At 39.5% G+C, this 16,236-nt stretch overlaps 1 protein-coding gene across 2 annotated transcripts in view; it reads left to right on the top strand.

The window, feature by feature from the left end:
• Positions 1-16,236, top strand: part of LOC126108521 (probable citrate synthase 2, mitochondrial) — a 234,300-nt gene that overhangs the window by 193,914 nt on the left and 24,150 nt on the right. For both annotated transcript variants that reach the window (XM_049913792.1, XM_049913791.1), the window contains exon 5: positions 594-793. In XM_049913792.1, the coding sequence (XP_049769749.1) occupies positions 594-793 (200 nt within the window). The remainder of the gene's footprint in view (positions 1-593; positions 794-16,236) is intronic.

Below are 16,236 nucleotides of genomic sequence, written 5' to 3'. Positions count from 1 at the left end.
TTAGTAATTTTCAGTGTTTACATTGCGGAACTCTGTGACAGTACCAGTTTCTGGCAGCAATAGAACAGATAAGTGTGTTCACTAGAAGATGTATGAGAAACAGAAAGAAACGGATGAATTTACGTTTCCTGACGTTTTGTTCAATTTACGGGCATAATCCTTATTAATCTCACCAGTGTAAAAGTAAAGTAAGGCTTTTTATTTTTCTACTATAGTAGCATTCCGAGCAATAGAGCAGTCTCACTTCTCCATTAATTCAATTTCTGAGAGAGTGCTTCACTAGACAGGTACCTAAGCCTCAGCATATACGTTTTAGGAATCTTTTCCTTTTACATGTAAAGAGAAATACGATGCACAGAAAGGAACCTATTTTATAATCGTAGAACAGATAACAGCTGAATTCCAAAGTCGATGAACGACAAACCTAATAACTAATTTCAAAAGTACTTCATATAGGAAGAATATTTAATGCACAAAATGTTGTTGCAGCAAAGAACGTCATGTAATGTGTAGTTGCTTCCAATCTGTTACTCATTTTCTAAATTCTTGTATTTGCAGTTTTTGTAATGCTCGTTTTTGTGTGTACCTCGCAGTACGTATACGAAGACGCGATGGATCTCATCGCGAAACTGCCAGTCGTGGCTGCCATGATTTACCGCAACACTTACAAGGAGTCGAAGGGCATCGGGGCTATTGACCCCAAAAAGGACTGGAGCGCCAACTTCTGCCAGATGCTCGGCTACGACAACCCGGAGTTCACTGAGCTCATGAGGCTGTACCTGACAATCCACAGGTGAGCTGAGCACCCAGTACAGGGCTGCTGCTGCTAATTTCACTAAGCATGAGGGCTCCTATTTCTTTCGAACTCATTGATCCTGATAGACAAAAAACTAAGATGTAGTCAGTGCCTGGATCTTTCTCTAATGGTGTTAACTTGAATAAAAGGATGTTAGCTTATTTTATGTACTTTCCTCCATTGGTTTATAGAATTCCTTTCTGAGAGCAATATATCTATTTACTTGTGTCAAAAAAGAAAAAAAATCCAACTTCAGCATAGAAGATAAGTGCAAAATAGCGCTTGCAAACTAATTGATCATTTAAAATAATGGTACACATTGCAGGACATTTATTGGTAGTCACTCGCTTCATAATTAAATCTTTTAATAAGCTTAGAGAAGCATAAGATTAACAAATAAACATTTTTACTTACCTTTTTTCCTCGTAATTGGTTCCAGTTCGTCGTGTCTAGAGGTTGATTCTTAAGGCTGAAATTTTTGACTTTGTAGGTTCCAAATGACATAATTCTGAAACAAGCCTGCTCCATAATTTGTTTCTGTAACATTTTTATTCTGTCACATTTTTCTATATCACAATGTCTTTAAAGTCTCCACTTTTAAAACAAAAATTACATTGGTATTGCCAAAATTAAAAACTTGTCCGACCACATCAGAGGCGTGCTCACCACTAACTTATTCTGCGGTACTAACAATATTCGAGAGTTTACAAACTTTCTTTACACAAGAAGGATCTTCACCAAATTATATCATTATTTTATAATAAATGAATCCAGAAATAAATGTAATTAATATCGTCAGAGTGCGCAATTAATAATATGAATTTTAAACGTGCCAGATATTTCGTAATTTCAAATGTTTCTGAAAGAAGAGTAATTTTGACTCTACTTATACAGATAGTACATATCAATTGCGATAAATTTCTTTTTATATATTTTAACCTGAACTATAACACATTGTATGGCATACTCGATATCAATTCAGTCAGGCTAGGAAAAAATCGTACCTTCATAGTCTCGGATGTTATGGAATGTAGCATATGTTAAAATGAAGGACTAAGTAAGGAACATTTATTTTTCTGTTTTCTCCAAAAAAATTCTGCTGAGAGATACAGCCCTCCAAAGATGACACTGCGCATACCATTTTGAAGATGCAAACTTGAAATTTTTTAAAAATGCTGTATCTCTGAAACAGTTCTTGTTTTGTTTTTTTATTTTTTTATTTGAAAGATAATTCCTTCAGGATTACAAATAAATCCTCCATTTGGTTGTATCTGTCAGTTCTTTTACTGTAGTGTTCTGAACTTTTTATACTTTCTGGAATTTTTTTACTTTTTATACTTTCTGGAATTTTTTTCTTTTTAAAAATGCCAATCTATAATTTTGTCCTCTGTCATCACTTAAAACTGCAACACTTATGGCCTTGTATTGAAAATATCACTCCTGTAAAAATTGAAACCTGGTCATTACTCCAATGATACCCTAGTACTACTTGTGGGAGGATTACAGACCAGTTCCAAGCAAAACCACAGTGAAGATTTAAGCATAGTTCTTCAGCCTGTATGCAACTTTTCACTTCTGCAATTTGTTGTAGTTGCAATTTCTTCAGATGCAGGTGTGTTACTACTTTCACTGACCATTTACCAAGTTCATTAATGAAACTGTCTAAGGCAACATTTTCTTAATTAGTTTTTCCTCCCATGTCGCATATGTAATTTCTGCAGAGTTATCTGCTATGTCTTCCAGGCCAAGTGTCTGTAAAGACACTCCTCCCTTTCCAGGGCAGTCACTACATGAAACAAACAAGTGTCTCACTTTGTCACAGACTACGAATGACTTCACACGCCAGACCGAGGTGTCCTATGTCACGTGCTCAAGTAAGTTCTTCAAAGTTGCCACACAAAGTTCAAAATTTGCGCAGTAGGCACATCAATAGACACGTCCAGGTGGGTGTGGAACTACCCACTTAGGTCGTAATGCATAAAATTGTCCTCCCGTGTGTGAAGTTGTATAGTTGCTCTTATGAATTGCAAAAGTTTCTGTAATACTGCAGGTCATGTACCTCTTCAGTTTCACAACTTTTAGACCTTAAACTGTTGCAGTTATAGTGTCTTTCTTGTTGGCACTCAGGTGGGAACAGTCCCATTTATCTTCCAGATAAAATGTCTGCACTATTTGAACTAGAGCAGCTTCTACAGTTTGACCATAATGGGGATCTGGTCTTCCAGAGACTCCTCTTTACAGACCACACATTTCTTCATTTGTCTACCATGTACTTTGATACTTTTGGAATGTGGTTCAAAATGTCTCTGGAGTAATAGTTAAGTCTTGCACCTTTTCACTGTAGGATGCACAATATTCAACAGCTGAATTGATATTTGGCTTCTGAAAACGGAATTTCTACTTTGAAGAGTGTGGTCAGTTTTGCTGTGATGTATTCATCAATAGCTTCAATAATTTCTCTGTGCTTTCTTGATGCATAGAGCATATGACTCAACTTCACTGACCACAGTTCCTTAACAGGACTTAAATCTACCTCTGTAGTTCACTGATTCAGGGTATCTAATTCCACCTCTATTGGTGCAAAATCTGCATCATTGGTGTTACTCTGTCAAAACATTTAGTACACACACAGTCATCACTGGAAACGTCTTCACTTTGAAACGGTCTAAAAATGAGAACACTTATTTCCAGCCTGAACAAAGTCTGTTTTTGTTTGTTTGTTTGTTTGTCTTATATATCACCCATTTATGGAAATGCAAATAGCACACTTCTCTCCTGTGGCCCCAGTCAGAAGTCATTTCAAACGGTCCTTTTTAAAAACACACTGCAACTGTGTCGTGTGGCAAATTCCTCATGAAAACACAGAACTTACTGGATGGTCTCGGATTCCTTAAAAGCCTCTTCAGTAAAGAAATTATCACTGAACAACAATAATACAGAAACCTGCAATGAACAACCATGACAAAGAAACTGATAAACTACAACAAAGTGAAAAGAAATAACTGCAACAAAGACAACAGAAATAAACATTGTAATGAAGAAATTAGTAAGAAACAACTTCATTGAAGACGTAAATAACCCTTGAAAGTTAAGTAAATGACTTTTAAATAAAACCTGTTCAACTTAAGAGAATATAGTACTACACGGTACTAATTAACAGAAAAATTTAACTTTTCTGGATTGGAATTTTTGGAAAAAATAATTTTCTGTAAATTATTTTAAAAAATCAAAAGGCGACAGTAACAGAACTTACAGATATGTCCAAACAGAGGATACCATTGTAATCATACAGCAATTATCTTTCAAAGAAGACTCTAACAAAATATCTAGAACTGTTCTAGAGATACAGCATTTTAAAAATTTTTCCAAAATTCACATCTTCAAAATGGTGTTCGCAGTGTCATCATTGGAGGCCTGTATCTCAAGGCAGGATTTTTTTTTTGAAGGAAAGTGTTTCTTACTCCTGAATTTTAACATACGCTAAATTCAATAACATCAGAGACTGAAGGTAACCCCCCCCCCCCCCCTCCCCCTGCGTTAAGTGATACGGATCATGCCGTATACAAAACTGTATGAAATTATTTTAGTTAAGCAGCTGAGGTAATATTAACCTGTGTAAAAGATAGAAAGTATTTTTGGTACTGATAAATTCTGTTGGATAAAGGTAATGTTAGAGGAGGGCGTCCCTTTACAACATGGTCTAAATTGGGATAAGTGCTCTATAGTTCATTGAACTAAAGTCACAAAGGATAGATGATGCAGAAGATCTGTATTTCTGAAGATCGTCTTTCGACTTTTTAAACTCTGTTGAGCCCATTTAGGGTTTTTCACATAGGCAATTATTCAGTGAAACGTGCACCTAGATTTTCCATCCAGATAGTAGAGAACGCATCTGTTGAGCAGTGTTACCTGTTCCCTCAAACATTTATTGGGTGTCAGTCTGGAAGCAGTAGTGTTTATCAGATGTACACTGTCTAGTCACATTGCAACCACTTGTCAAAAGACTGAATAACAAGCTTTCCAGTGCAGACCACTGCACGGCTCGCAGGAAGTGTTGACGTGGCTCTGGAAGGTACTGACGGAGACGTCTAGTCTTGCAGACTCCAGTGCTGTGGCCAGCTGTGCTAGGTTTCTCTTTCCGGGATCCACACCGCAAACAGCTAGATAGAAGTGGTAAGACACATTCTCTGTTGGGTTTTAATCTGACGAGTTTGGTGGCCAGGGGAGTAAGGGAAGATGATCCCAGTGCTCTCCAAACGACGCACGTACACTGCGAGCTGTGTGTGAGACACTGCACTGTCCTGCCGGAGTGTGCCACTGTGCTAAACTGTATGTGGGTGTGGACACTGTTCCCGAGGATAGACGCACACTTCTGTTTGTGGTGCACTCCGCAATGAAGAGGGAGTGCCACAAAAACATTCCCCAGACCGTAACGCTCTCTCCGGTCTGTACCCTTCAAATGGTCGTTGTAGGGCTGTATACACTAACGGCCCTCTCTCTGATGGGGTGTGAAATGTGATTCGTCTGAAAAGGCCACCTGTCACTACTCAGCACCGGTGTATTGGTGTGCAGATTGGAGCCTTCATCACCGATGAACAGCAATCGGCACAGGTGTGTGAATGAGGCACCTGCTGTGGGGATGCGTATGCAACATCATTTGCTGGAAAGTCGTCGAGGAGATACTGTCGGTAGCCCCAGTTGTCAGCTGCTCGACACTTCAGTGTCGACTTGCCCGCACACGTCTCGACAGCCGTCATTCACCTGTCAGCTGTGCTGCGTGACGGGTCACAATTACCTCGACACTGGATTTGCCGAGCACGGAGTGGTGGCACGTGAACGGAAGACAAACTTTGCCGTTTTGGACTTGCTGCCACCCTCTGTCGGAAAGCTGAGGAGTGTGCCCTTTCTGGCTTCAGATAAATCACTCCAGTAATGCATTATAATAATGACTGCACTGTTTTCTACATACCTAGACAAGCTTTGTGTCTCTTCCACTGCTTCTGCAGCCACCTGCCGTCTGTGAATGGCTGTTGCATGTTGAATTCGAACACGAGCAGTGGTTATGTTAATGCGATGGAACCAGCTATAAATTGTCCTTTTTTTTTCTTAAATGAAAATTTATGAGGGAAATATTTTATTTTTCAAATACTTGGGCCTACTGTTAACATCCTTGCGGAAAGCGTGTGCTGTTCGCAAATGAGTTTCCCTACCAGTACCTGAGTAAGTCTGTTCTCAACATTAAGGTTGGTTTGAATCTTTGTGGTATCTGCATCCATATCTACATATATACGTTGCAACTCACAATGAGGTGCATGGCAGAGGGTACGTTCCATTGTACCAGTTACTGGGGTTGCTTCCTGTTCTGTTCGTGTATGTAGTGTGGGAAAAATGAGTGTTCGAATGCCTGTGTGCATGCTGTAATTATTCTGATCTTACCCTCACAGTTCCCGTGTGAGAGATACGTACGGGTTTGTAGTATCCTTCTAGAGTCGTCAGTTAAACCCAGTTCTTGAAATGTAAGACTTTCCCAAGAAAATTCATATATATCTTGAACAGTCTCCCAGTTCAGTTTCTTCCATTATCTGTGATGCCCTCCATGTTCCTTTAACTTGGTGCAACATATTGTTTCATTCAGGTACTTTTTGTTTTGCATTTAGAAAGTGGTGCTTCAGTCATGAAGTAGATAACCACAAATTTTGCAGACTCGTAACCTACGTATAAGTTCAGTAAGTATAAAAGCTTGAATAGAACTTGTATACCATATTGGCATTGTCCTATATAACTACATTCCATCCTGTTGGAGACAGGTATGTTCAAAGTGAAACAGAAACAGTATTTACTTGACCACTACTTCTGATCTGTCAGATTTTGCAGCACTATCACAATTAATGTAGTTCATCATTCTTAACGACACTTATTGCTTCAAACTGTAATTCTTTGTTCTTAGTTACTTTGTCAATATTATTTCAAGTTAGGAATGTGTGTAAATTGTATTATTGTCTCAAACTTGACAAATTGTGTATTGTGTGTGCCACCTACGTACTACATAAAGATTGAGACCAATTCATTGTTGAGGACAGTTTTACTTAGACACTGGTGGGGAACACATTTGTGAAAATCACATGTTTTTTGATTAAGGAGGCTGACAGTATGTAACGTGCCACTTAAAGTTCATATTACAACCGGATGTACCGGTATTGAAAATTTCCTCACCCAGTAGATAGTGCGCAGTGTTTTCAACCTACCTTGCTTTGTTTATTCAATATTGTCTTCCTGGTAGCTGCATCCGTCTCGTCTACATCACACTGCAATTAAGAAGCCAGGATCCTCGGTTAAGTTTTCCAAACTCAGAAGTCAAGATCGTATTCATTGTTGAACATTTATGTCAACCACAGTACGATTTATTTCTTATTACTCGCACACACAATATTCAAGTGACCAGGCCTCTTACACTTAATTGTCACATTAGGTAGGTCAAAAAAATTCCAGTATTTAACAATGTTCACAATTACACTTTTTTGGTACGACCGGAAAAAGCAACTGGCTTGCGCACTTTTGCTCCAAGAGAATCTGACAGAGAACTAACTCAAAACTGCACCAACTCAGACCTTAAATAGAAGAGTGCTTGAATATTTGACTATTTCCATTAATATATTATAGTTTATAATTTCCCAGGGTTAAAATGAACCTTTCTAACTAGTTTTGAAGTTAACTATTGGGTTTTATTATTTAAATAACATGAGTGAGCTGTATCAATTTAAATACGTGGAACTAACTTGTGCATCCGCCATGGGAATTCCCGACTTATAACCACAGCAGCCCTTTTGAACAATAATTTTTACATATTCAAATTTACTTAATTCTTAATTAATGCGCTTACAAAGTTGAGACTGGAGTTATTTCACGTAGAAAAATAAAGGTAGCAAAAGTGTCGAAACAGATCTCGGAATTATTTGGTAGTTTGGTCACAATTGGCACTGAAAGTCATACAGGATACAGATTTTAAGTCTTAATATCTATTTAACTAACAGACTTTAGGTTAATTTAAACACTTTGCTGGAATCGGTAAAATCTAGGCTTTCTTTTGGATGCGGTCTTATAGCTGAATTTGATCTATTAGCTCACTTGAATTTTACTTATGTATTGCACAATATAAGTCATTTTCCATAATTGCTAATAGTATGCATTTCCAATAAAACTGATTAGCTCATTACTTTCAGAATAGATATTAGAATGTACTGAAATATTAGATTTTACTAGGGGAATTTTATTTAAACTATTTCTGAATTATGTCCTACGAGGCTGAAGGCCACAGAATCTGTAGTTGGAATCTTGAGTAGTGAAAATGAAAAAAAATAAAAGTTCATTGCTTAACTAAGTTACTAAAAGAGTGTAAAACCAAAACACGATAGCAGTGAGCAACCCTCCTTCGTTACAAGTAGAGCCAAATATTGTAAAAATACATGTTTTTCTCATATGTGCACATTGAATGAATGTATATGGACAATTTATAATTCAGTGTACATGAATATAAATGACTGCCATGGACATGTGTGTCCACACCTAGGTAAGAGAGATTTTTATATATATAAAAACAAAGATGATGTGACTTATCAAATGAAAGTGCTGGCAGGTCGACAGACACACAAACATACACACAAAATTCAAGCTTTCGCAACCAACGGTTGCCTCGTCAGGAAAGAGGGAAGGAGAAGGAAAGACAAAAGGATATGGGTTTTAAGGGAGAGGGTAAGGAGTCATTCCAATCCCGGGAGCGGAAAGACTTACCTTAGGGGGAAAAAAGGACAGGTTTACACTCGCGCACACACACACATATCCATCCACACATACAAGCAGACATTTGTAAAGGCAAAGAGTTTGGCTTTTTTATTTTTTTATTTTTTTATATATATATATATATACACACACACACACACACACACACACACACACACACACACACACACACACACACACACACTCCTCCACCCCCCACGTGTTCTGTGTGTTTGTACACAGAGTAATGAAACCGTGGGCAAGTAATTTTTACTTGACTAAGTTAGCAGATTTCTTCGGAATGATTTCAGAGTGCTTTGCTGTTGTCATTGGTCACTCACACCATATGCCCATTTTGCCTACTACATTTAACTGTCATTGAAGAGATTTTAGGGCTCCAAGAGCAGGATGTTTAATATTGGTTCATGCAACTCCCATTTCCTAATAACAGTGCTTCCATGTGACTGCAGAACTTATGAGCTGTTGCAGGCCCATAAATGCAGGCCTTTCAACAGTCTAATTTATCCTGATTCTTCAGTGCAATGAAGAAGGAAAAACTTCTGCACAGCATTTTCCTAATTTATTAAAATGGTGCAAAGTTGACAATGACATGTAGTCACTCTGCTTTTCAATACACTTAGTCCATTCTACACATTTCCAAATATTCTCATAATTTCTCCACATTTTTCTTCCTCTCCCTCCCCCCTTTTGAGCTGCAAGTGACTTACGCAACCACTTCCTTCTCTGTAAGAATAAATTGGTAGCCTTTCAGACAGTGTTTAAGTGGACCGAACTGGAATTTTCTAGTGTTACATGAGGAATAGAGAGGATGCTACAACATGTTAACATACACATTCAGAGGAGTTCGAACAGTGTGGCTGGTAGTAAGTAGTTGCACATAATAGTGACAGTAGATCTTGGTGTTTGTTTAAAATTGTGCGCTTCAGCTGGTTACAAAGCATATCACTGTAACATACTGTTTACTGTTGAACCCCTTTAACAGATAGTGTTCCAGAATTGGCCCTTGTATTGTCCTAAAAGCTGTGAACATCATTTTCCCTGTGGAATAATTTGAATTTCTTTTTGGCTGGAGATCAGACATGTTTAACTTCTGTGCTCCAGCATTTCTTTGGTTCAACATGTTTGTTTCAACTTCACTGAGGATTTTTAAAAAATTTCACCTTCATTAGTTTGACAGTCCACTTGCTCTGACAGATTCATGTTATCCCACTTGTGCTCTTTTTACATAGTTGTTTCAAGACACAGGCGTTACGAAAGTCGTCTCTTACGGATAATTTTGTGTGCGTAACTGTATTTAGGTGCACTGGGCTTGCCACTTCATAAACAGTGACACGTCAGTTATTCAAAATCGGGTAATGGGCTTGCTCGATGTTATCAGTACTGGATGTGACTGGACGTCCTGGTCTTTCCTCATCCTTCGTGGTTGTGCAGTCCATTTGTAATTGTTCAATCCACTGGTAAACACTTCGTTGTGGCAAAGTGGTACACACTCAGACCACTACAGATGGATTATAATACACTGCTCTTCACTGGTGTGGCCATGTTAAATTTGCAAGAGCTTATGGCTGATGGAGAACTGCTGCAAGTGGAGAGAACAGTGGCCTCTGGTGGCAGGTGAGCACATTAAGCTGTACTGCTTAACTAAAAGCAGTTTTAAGAATGTGGCGTTTTACACTTCTGTTGTATTTATTTTATTGGCACATTGCTAGTGTCTGTTTTCTAGGCTATTTTAAAGTGGTTTTCTGCAGTAGAAGAGTGTGCCCTATGCATTAAGATGACAACTTAAGAAAATTTTCTTGTTGGTTTGACCACGTAACCATTTAATAAAACTGTCAAACCAATAAGTTTTCATTTTGAAGCATAATTATTGCACATTTTTAGACTGAAGAAAATTAATTGAAAGTGACCAAGGTAGCAGAAATGTCATGTACCACTAAAATTCAATAGAAGAGAAAGTCACTATTATTAATAAATTTTGTACTGTGGTGCACACTATGAAGAGAATGCAAAGGCACTTACTAAGTGGCCCTCGTATAGCAGGAAGTCTATGGCTCATAAAAGCCATGAAAAAGTAACAAAGGAGTAGCAAATTGGTGCTACCACCAAAATGTTGTATCCAGCAATCCTTAAAATTAGGCAGAGCTCCATTCTGAGAAATTCTAGAATGACAATTGAACTGGAAGAATTTCACTACTGATGTAGTGAAGAGAGAATACTTAACTTTTTTAATATCCTGAAAAATAATTCACAGTTGACTCCTAAGGACAAACTTGATTACTTTCTGATGTATTTTTTGCAAAGTGCAAACGAGGACTTAAAGTTCGTGCAGAATCTTTGACAGAAATGCTGCCATTTGCTGTTAACAAAGAACTTTCAGCTGAAATAACAGAAAATAAAAATGTTGCAGAGAGAAGTGATTACAATGTAATAAAATTGTTAGGTGATTTACTTAACAGCAAGAAACAACTAAATATGGCAGTTACAAAATAAATGATATTAGCTGTGAAGAATTCATCAAAAAGAGTAGAAGCCTCCAAAAAGAAGAAATCTAATGGAAGTGGCTAGTCTTAAGAGCAATTCAAGAAAGAAGAGCTCAAAATTGAAAAGAATGACCATAGAAAAGGCAAAAGAAACAACTGAAGTTTTAGATCTTGTAAATAGTCTAGCTAAAAAACTTAAATATTGAATTTTTTACTGAAAAGTTTAATGTTTGACATAAATTTTGAACCTTTACATTTGTTGTATTGTCGTAAACAAAATTTAGTGGTGACAACATTTTTACGTCAACATATTCATATTTTAATTGATGTGATGATACATGTATCTGAAAATAGTCATCCTATGTGAGTGTTTGTTTTTGTAGCATTTGATGAATGGTATACTGAGTCATAGATATAATGTAAATGGACGGATAAAAAACCTACTCACTAAGTGGCGGCAAGAAAAACACGAACACACAGTTTTACAAGGTTTCGGAGCCTGTGGCGGCTCCTCCTGGCAGAGAGTTGAAGGGGAAGGAAGAGTGGTGAAGGAAAGAGACTAGAGTTACTGTGAAGAAATGGTGAGACAAAAGGAATTAACGTAAATTAAGGAGTCCGTGGCTGGTGGGAACTGAAGACATATTGTAGTGCTAGCTCCCAGCTGTAGGGTTCTGAGAAGTGGTGTCTGGGAGAAGAATTCGTTTGACGTGTGTGGTGAAACGGGCACAGAGGTCACGACTGTCACGTTGTAGAGCATGCTCTGCAACAGGATATTGTGTGTTGCTAGTACACACCTCTGCCTGTGCCCATTCATCCTAATTGATAATTTGGTGGTAGTTGTGCCAATGTAAAAGGCCAGACTGACTTTACATAACAGCTGGTATATGACATGTCGTTTCACAGGTGGTTCTCCCTTTGGCAAAACATATACCATCAGTTACACAGTTGTAATAGGTGATGGCCCAGGAAATCGGATTTTGAACTAGATCATTAGGATAATTATGTCCAGTGAAGGCTTAGTTGAGAATAGTGCTGTGTTACTGTAAAGAGTCTGCATCTGGACAAATACATTTACTTCAGATGCCGAGGCTGTACGGGAGGAAACGTTTGACACGGGAAGGACGGCAATCGTCAAAATGTGAGTACTGTTGTTTGTAGGTTTAATGTGGTCAGAAGTGTGTAGCTGGCCTTCGGTGAGGAAGAGATCGACACCGAGAAAAGTGGACGGGATTTGGAATAGGACTAGGTGAAATCTAAATGGGAGAAGTTATTTAGAGAGTCCTTAAAATTTAACAGGTCAGCCTCACCACAAGTCCATTCCGCAAATATGTCATCGGTGTATCTAAACCAAATCGGGGACTGAAGGCCTGTGGGTCCCAGGAAAGCCCCTTCCGAGTGACCCGTGAAAAGGTTGGCATAGGAAGGAGTCAGTCTGGTTCCTATGGAAGTACCCCTGATCTGTTTTAATATAAAAATGAAGGTCCCACATTCTGTTTCTTGAAACCTGCTGGCCCCATGGAGTTATTCCCGAAAGCCTAACCTAAAGCCCCTGTTTGTGGGTGTCACCCTACCCTCCACCGTGCTCACGGCAGTCTCCTGCACTTACCCGACTGATCTGTGACCTGCCTGCTTCTACTCCACCACATTTCCACTTCTCTCCTCCCACAAAATCCTGCAGTTATCTGTCCCTCATGTTTCCTTGGATGGTATCATCTGCCAAGCCGGCTTCAGACTGCATCAAGTGCCAGACTTCACCTCGAGAAGCTTTCCCACCTTTTCCTAAATTACCTCAACAGTGGTGTTTCCCTTCCTGTTCCTCTGCAGCTCCCCAAACAGCCACACTATCGACCACCGTCCCTCTCCTACAGAGCTCGGTCAACCTCCTCGAGGTCCCACAGCCTTCACCACTGCCTCCCAGATCAGTAATAACTCGTGATGACAAGAATCGGTCACAGCAGTACAGTGTTCTCCGCCTCTCGTCCAAAGCACTCTCCCCTCCTAAGCTATCTGTATTATCCGAGGATCTCACTTTCAACCCTAAACCTACTTTTAACCGTGCTGCTTTGGTGAAGGACCTACTTTCTTTTACACGTAATAACTGGAAATACCACTTTGTAACCCAATCCCAAAACCTTTCCAACAGCGAACCTGACATGCGACGGTTCGGACCACAATCCCAACTTGATCCTCCACCACTACCTCAAAATCCTACTTGACAAGCCTTAGAATTATTTGTCACATCCGGCATTGCTTCACAACCCTTTCTTGTGTCCCTACAACTGTCTTTTGCAGCACTCCAGGCTTTGCATCCCCTAAATGCTGATGACTCCACCATTATAATCCCGGTAGACAAAGGATCTTCTGTTGTGGTACTTAACAAACAGCAGTATGTTACCGAAGGTCTGTGCCAGGTGTTTGACACCTCTACATATAGCATCTGCCATAAAGATCCCATCCCTGTGATTCAAACTTCCCTGCAATCCCTCCTAAACACCTCAGGCCCCGGGCATATACCTCAATCCGCAGAACTTCTTATCCCACCGAAACCACTCGGCCCTTCCATTTACCTTCTTCCTAAGATACACAAACCCAATTATCCTGACTGTCCTACTGTTCCCGGCTTCAAAGCACCCACCGAATGTATATCTGTCTTAGTTAAACACCACCTGCTACCCGTACTAGACTTCTCTCCTGTATTAAAGGTACCAATAGTTTCCTAGATCGTCTGAAATCCGTGACCATCCCACACCCGCCACACACCTTGTTTGTCACCATCGATGCCATCTTCCTCTATACTGACATCCTTCACATATATAGTCTCTCTCTGCTGAACATTTCCTATGAAATCCTTCTTACTCACCTTAAAAAAACTTTATATTTAGCAGCAATTACTTCACCTTTGAGGGGCAGACATAAAAAAAGATCAGGGGGTATGGCCACAGGAACCGGGATGGCTCCTTCCTGTGGCAACCTTGTCAAGAGTTGCTCGGAGGGGGGGCTTTCCTGGGATCGATAAGCTTCAGCCCCTCGTTTGGTGGTTCAGATAAATCGACGACATTTTTGCCGTATGGACTCGTGGTGAAGCTCACCTGTTAAAATTCGTGGAATCTCTAAATACCTTCTCAATTAAATTTCACACAGTCCTATTCGGAATCACGTACCACTTACCTCGGTGATGATCTCATCCTCACCGAAGGCTAACTACGCACTTCTGTCCACATTAAACCTACTGACAAACAACAGTACCATCAAATGTGGTGATTTCAGACGGTTTTGTAGTTACTTTGATTGTAACTTTCGTATATATTGTTACATTAAATTGATTGATGTGGAAGTGGTAGGGTATATGTGTAACGAATAAAATATCCCAGAACCAGAAAGTGTGTGTGTTTGTATATTTATATGAGGCAGTTAGTGTCCGAAGTCATCCCATGGATTGGGGTGATTTCGGACACGTGTGTTTTTTAAATCCCTGTCCGAAGTTACAGTATATAGAGGGCAAAATTGGACACTTACTGCATTTTTTAAATTCTACATGCTTTTTATTTGATTTTGGTGAAATTTTACACTTTGATCATGTTGCTAGGTGGGAGATTTTCCAGCTTTGCCTTGATATTGGAGAAAAACATCTTAACAGTCTCTTTGTTCACTTCTGCACGAGCTCGTTTTATATTTTCACTTGAGCAAACAGAAATATCTTCTGACTGTCGTTTGAGGAATAAATGCACCCATTCTTCTCATGACAAATTATTACGAAATTTCTTCTCTTTTCGGCCAGATTTATCAAGGTAGCTTTCAACTAAATATGTAATATCCAATTTAGTGAAGGGAAATCCTCAAAGTGTAGTCCTCAAGATACCTTGCTTCAACATTTCTTCTTCTTCTTTATTTAGCACTGGCTGTCCTCCCATTTTTTTCGGATGTGTTTCCTGCACTTTATTTTGTAGGGTTGATTTAGGTATACCATACAAAATCACACTCTTTTCTGTAGGATAATTTACCACTCTGAATATCGCGAACCGCTTTTAAGTTCCGGGTCGTAATTACACCGTACTGTAGCACCTCTCCTGGTCTTACACATTCTTGGCATTGTACGAAATCACCCCACACAGAACACAGTTTTACAAAAACTGTCGTTATAAAATAACCTTGCACGAGAAACTCGACAAACTTGTACAGGAATTGTCTCGATGCTGTTAGCTACTGAGTCGACAATTACGGTTACAATAACTTCCCACTCGGCGCAACAATAGGAAGTTTCCACTTCACAATAATGCATGGATTTTTAACACTGAGACTGTTCATCAATTATTCACCTAGGGAAACTATTGAAGCAAAATAAAAGTTGAGGAAAGCAATAAATGCAATCTTGTGCTTAAAGTAACTGGCGCACGGACGTTAAAATAAGTAACTCTTTGTTTCTATGCGGTGGTAAAGAGCAAATAAGCCATACTGTCCGAATTTGCCCCAGTGTCCGAAATCACCCCATTTGACGGTACTTACGTTCTGACAGTTTCCATCCTTTCCGTGTCAAATGTTTCTTCCCATACAGCCTTCACATTTGTGGCAAATATATTTGTTGAGATGCAGACTCTTTCCAGCAATACACCTCCTCTCACCTCAGCCTTCACTGGACATAATTATCCCAACAGCCTATATGAAAAGCAGATTTCCTGGGCTATCACATCCAATCCTGGTACTGCTGATCCCTCAAGAAAAAAACTTCGGTGCACACCACTTGGCACTCAGTATTATCCCGGTCTTCAGTGTATTAATCAGATACTCTGGAAGGGCTGTGACTTCTTAAAATCGTGCCCTGAAATGAGTTCCCTACTGTCTGAGATTTTGCCACCACACCTAAAGTAGCTTTTTGTTGCCCTCTCGATCTCCACAATATCCTTGTGAGACTCTATGCTGCTCCTGCACCTATTTCCCTACCGTATGGCTCGTAAGCCTGTAACCGTCCCCACTGCGAGACTTGCCCTGTGCATCCTCGTACCACTGCCTATTCCAGCCCTGTAACTGGCAAATCGTATGCTATCAAAGGGAGAGCCACCTGTGAAATGACAAGTTGTAGACCAGCTGTTATGTAAACACTATTCGGCCTTTTGCATCGGCACGACTACCACCCAGTTATCAGTCAGGTCTTCGGTGCCAGTTTCA

Source organism: Schistocerca cancellata, chromosome 11, assembly GCF_023864275.1.
Source record: "Schistocerca cancellata isolate TAMUIC-IGC-003103 chromosome 11, iqSchCanc2.1, whole genome shotgun sequence".
Lineage (NCBI taxonomy): Eukaryota > Metazoa > Arthropoda > Insecta > Orthoptera > Acrididae > Schistocerca > Schistocerca cancellata.
The sequence above is the reverse complement of the archived record's forward strand: the minus strand, read 5'-3'. Positions and strand labels throughout refer to the sequence as shown.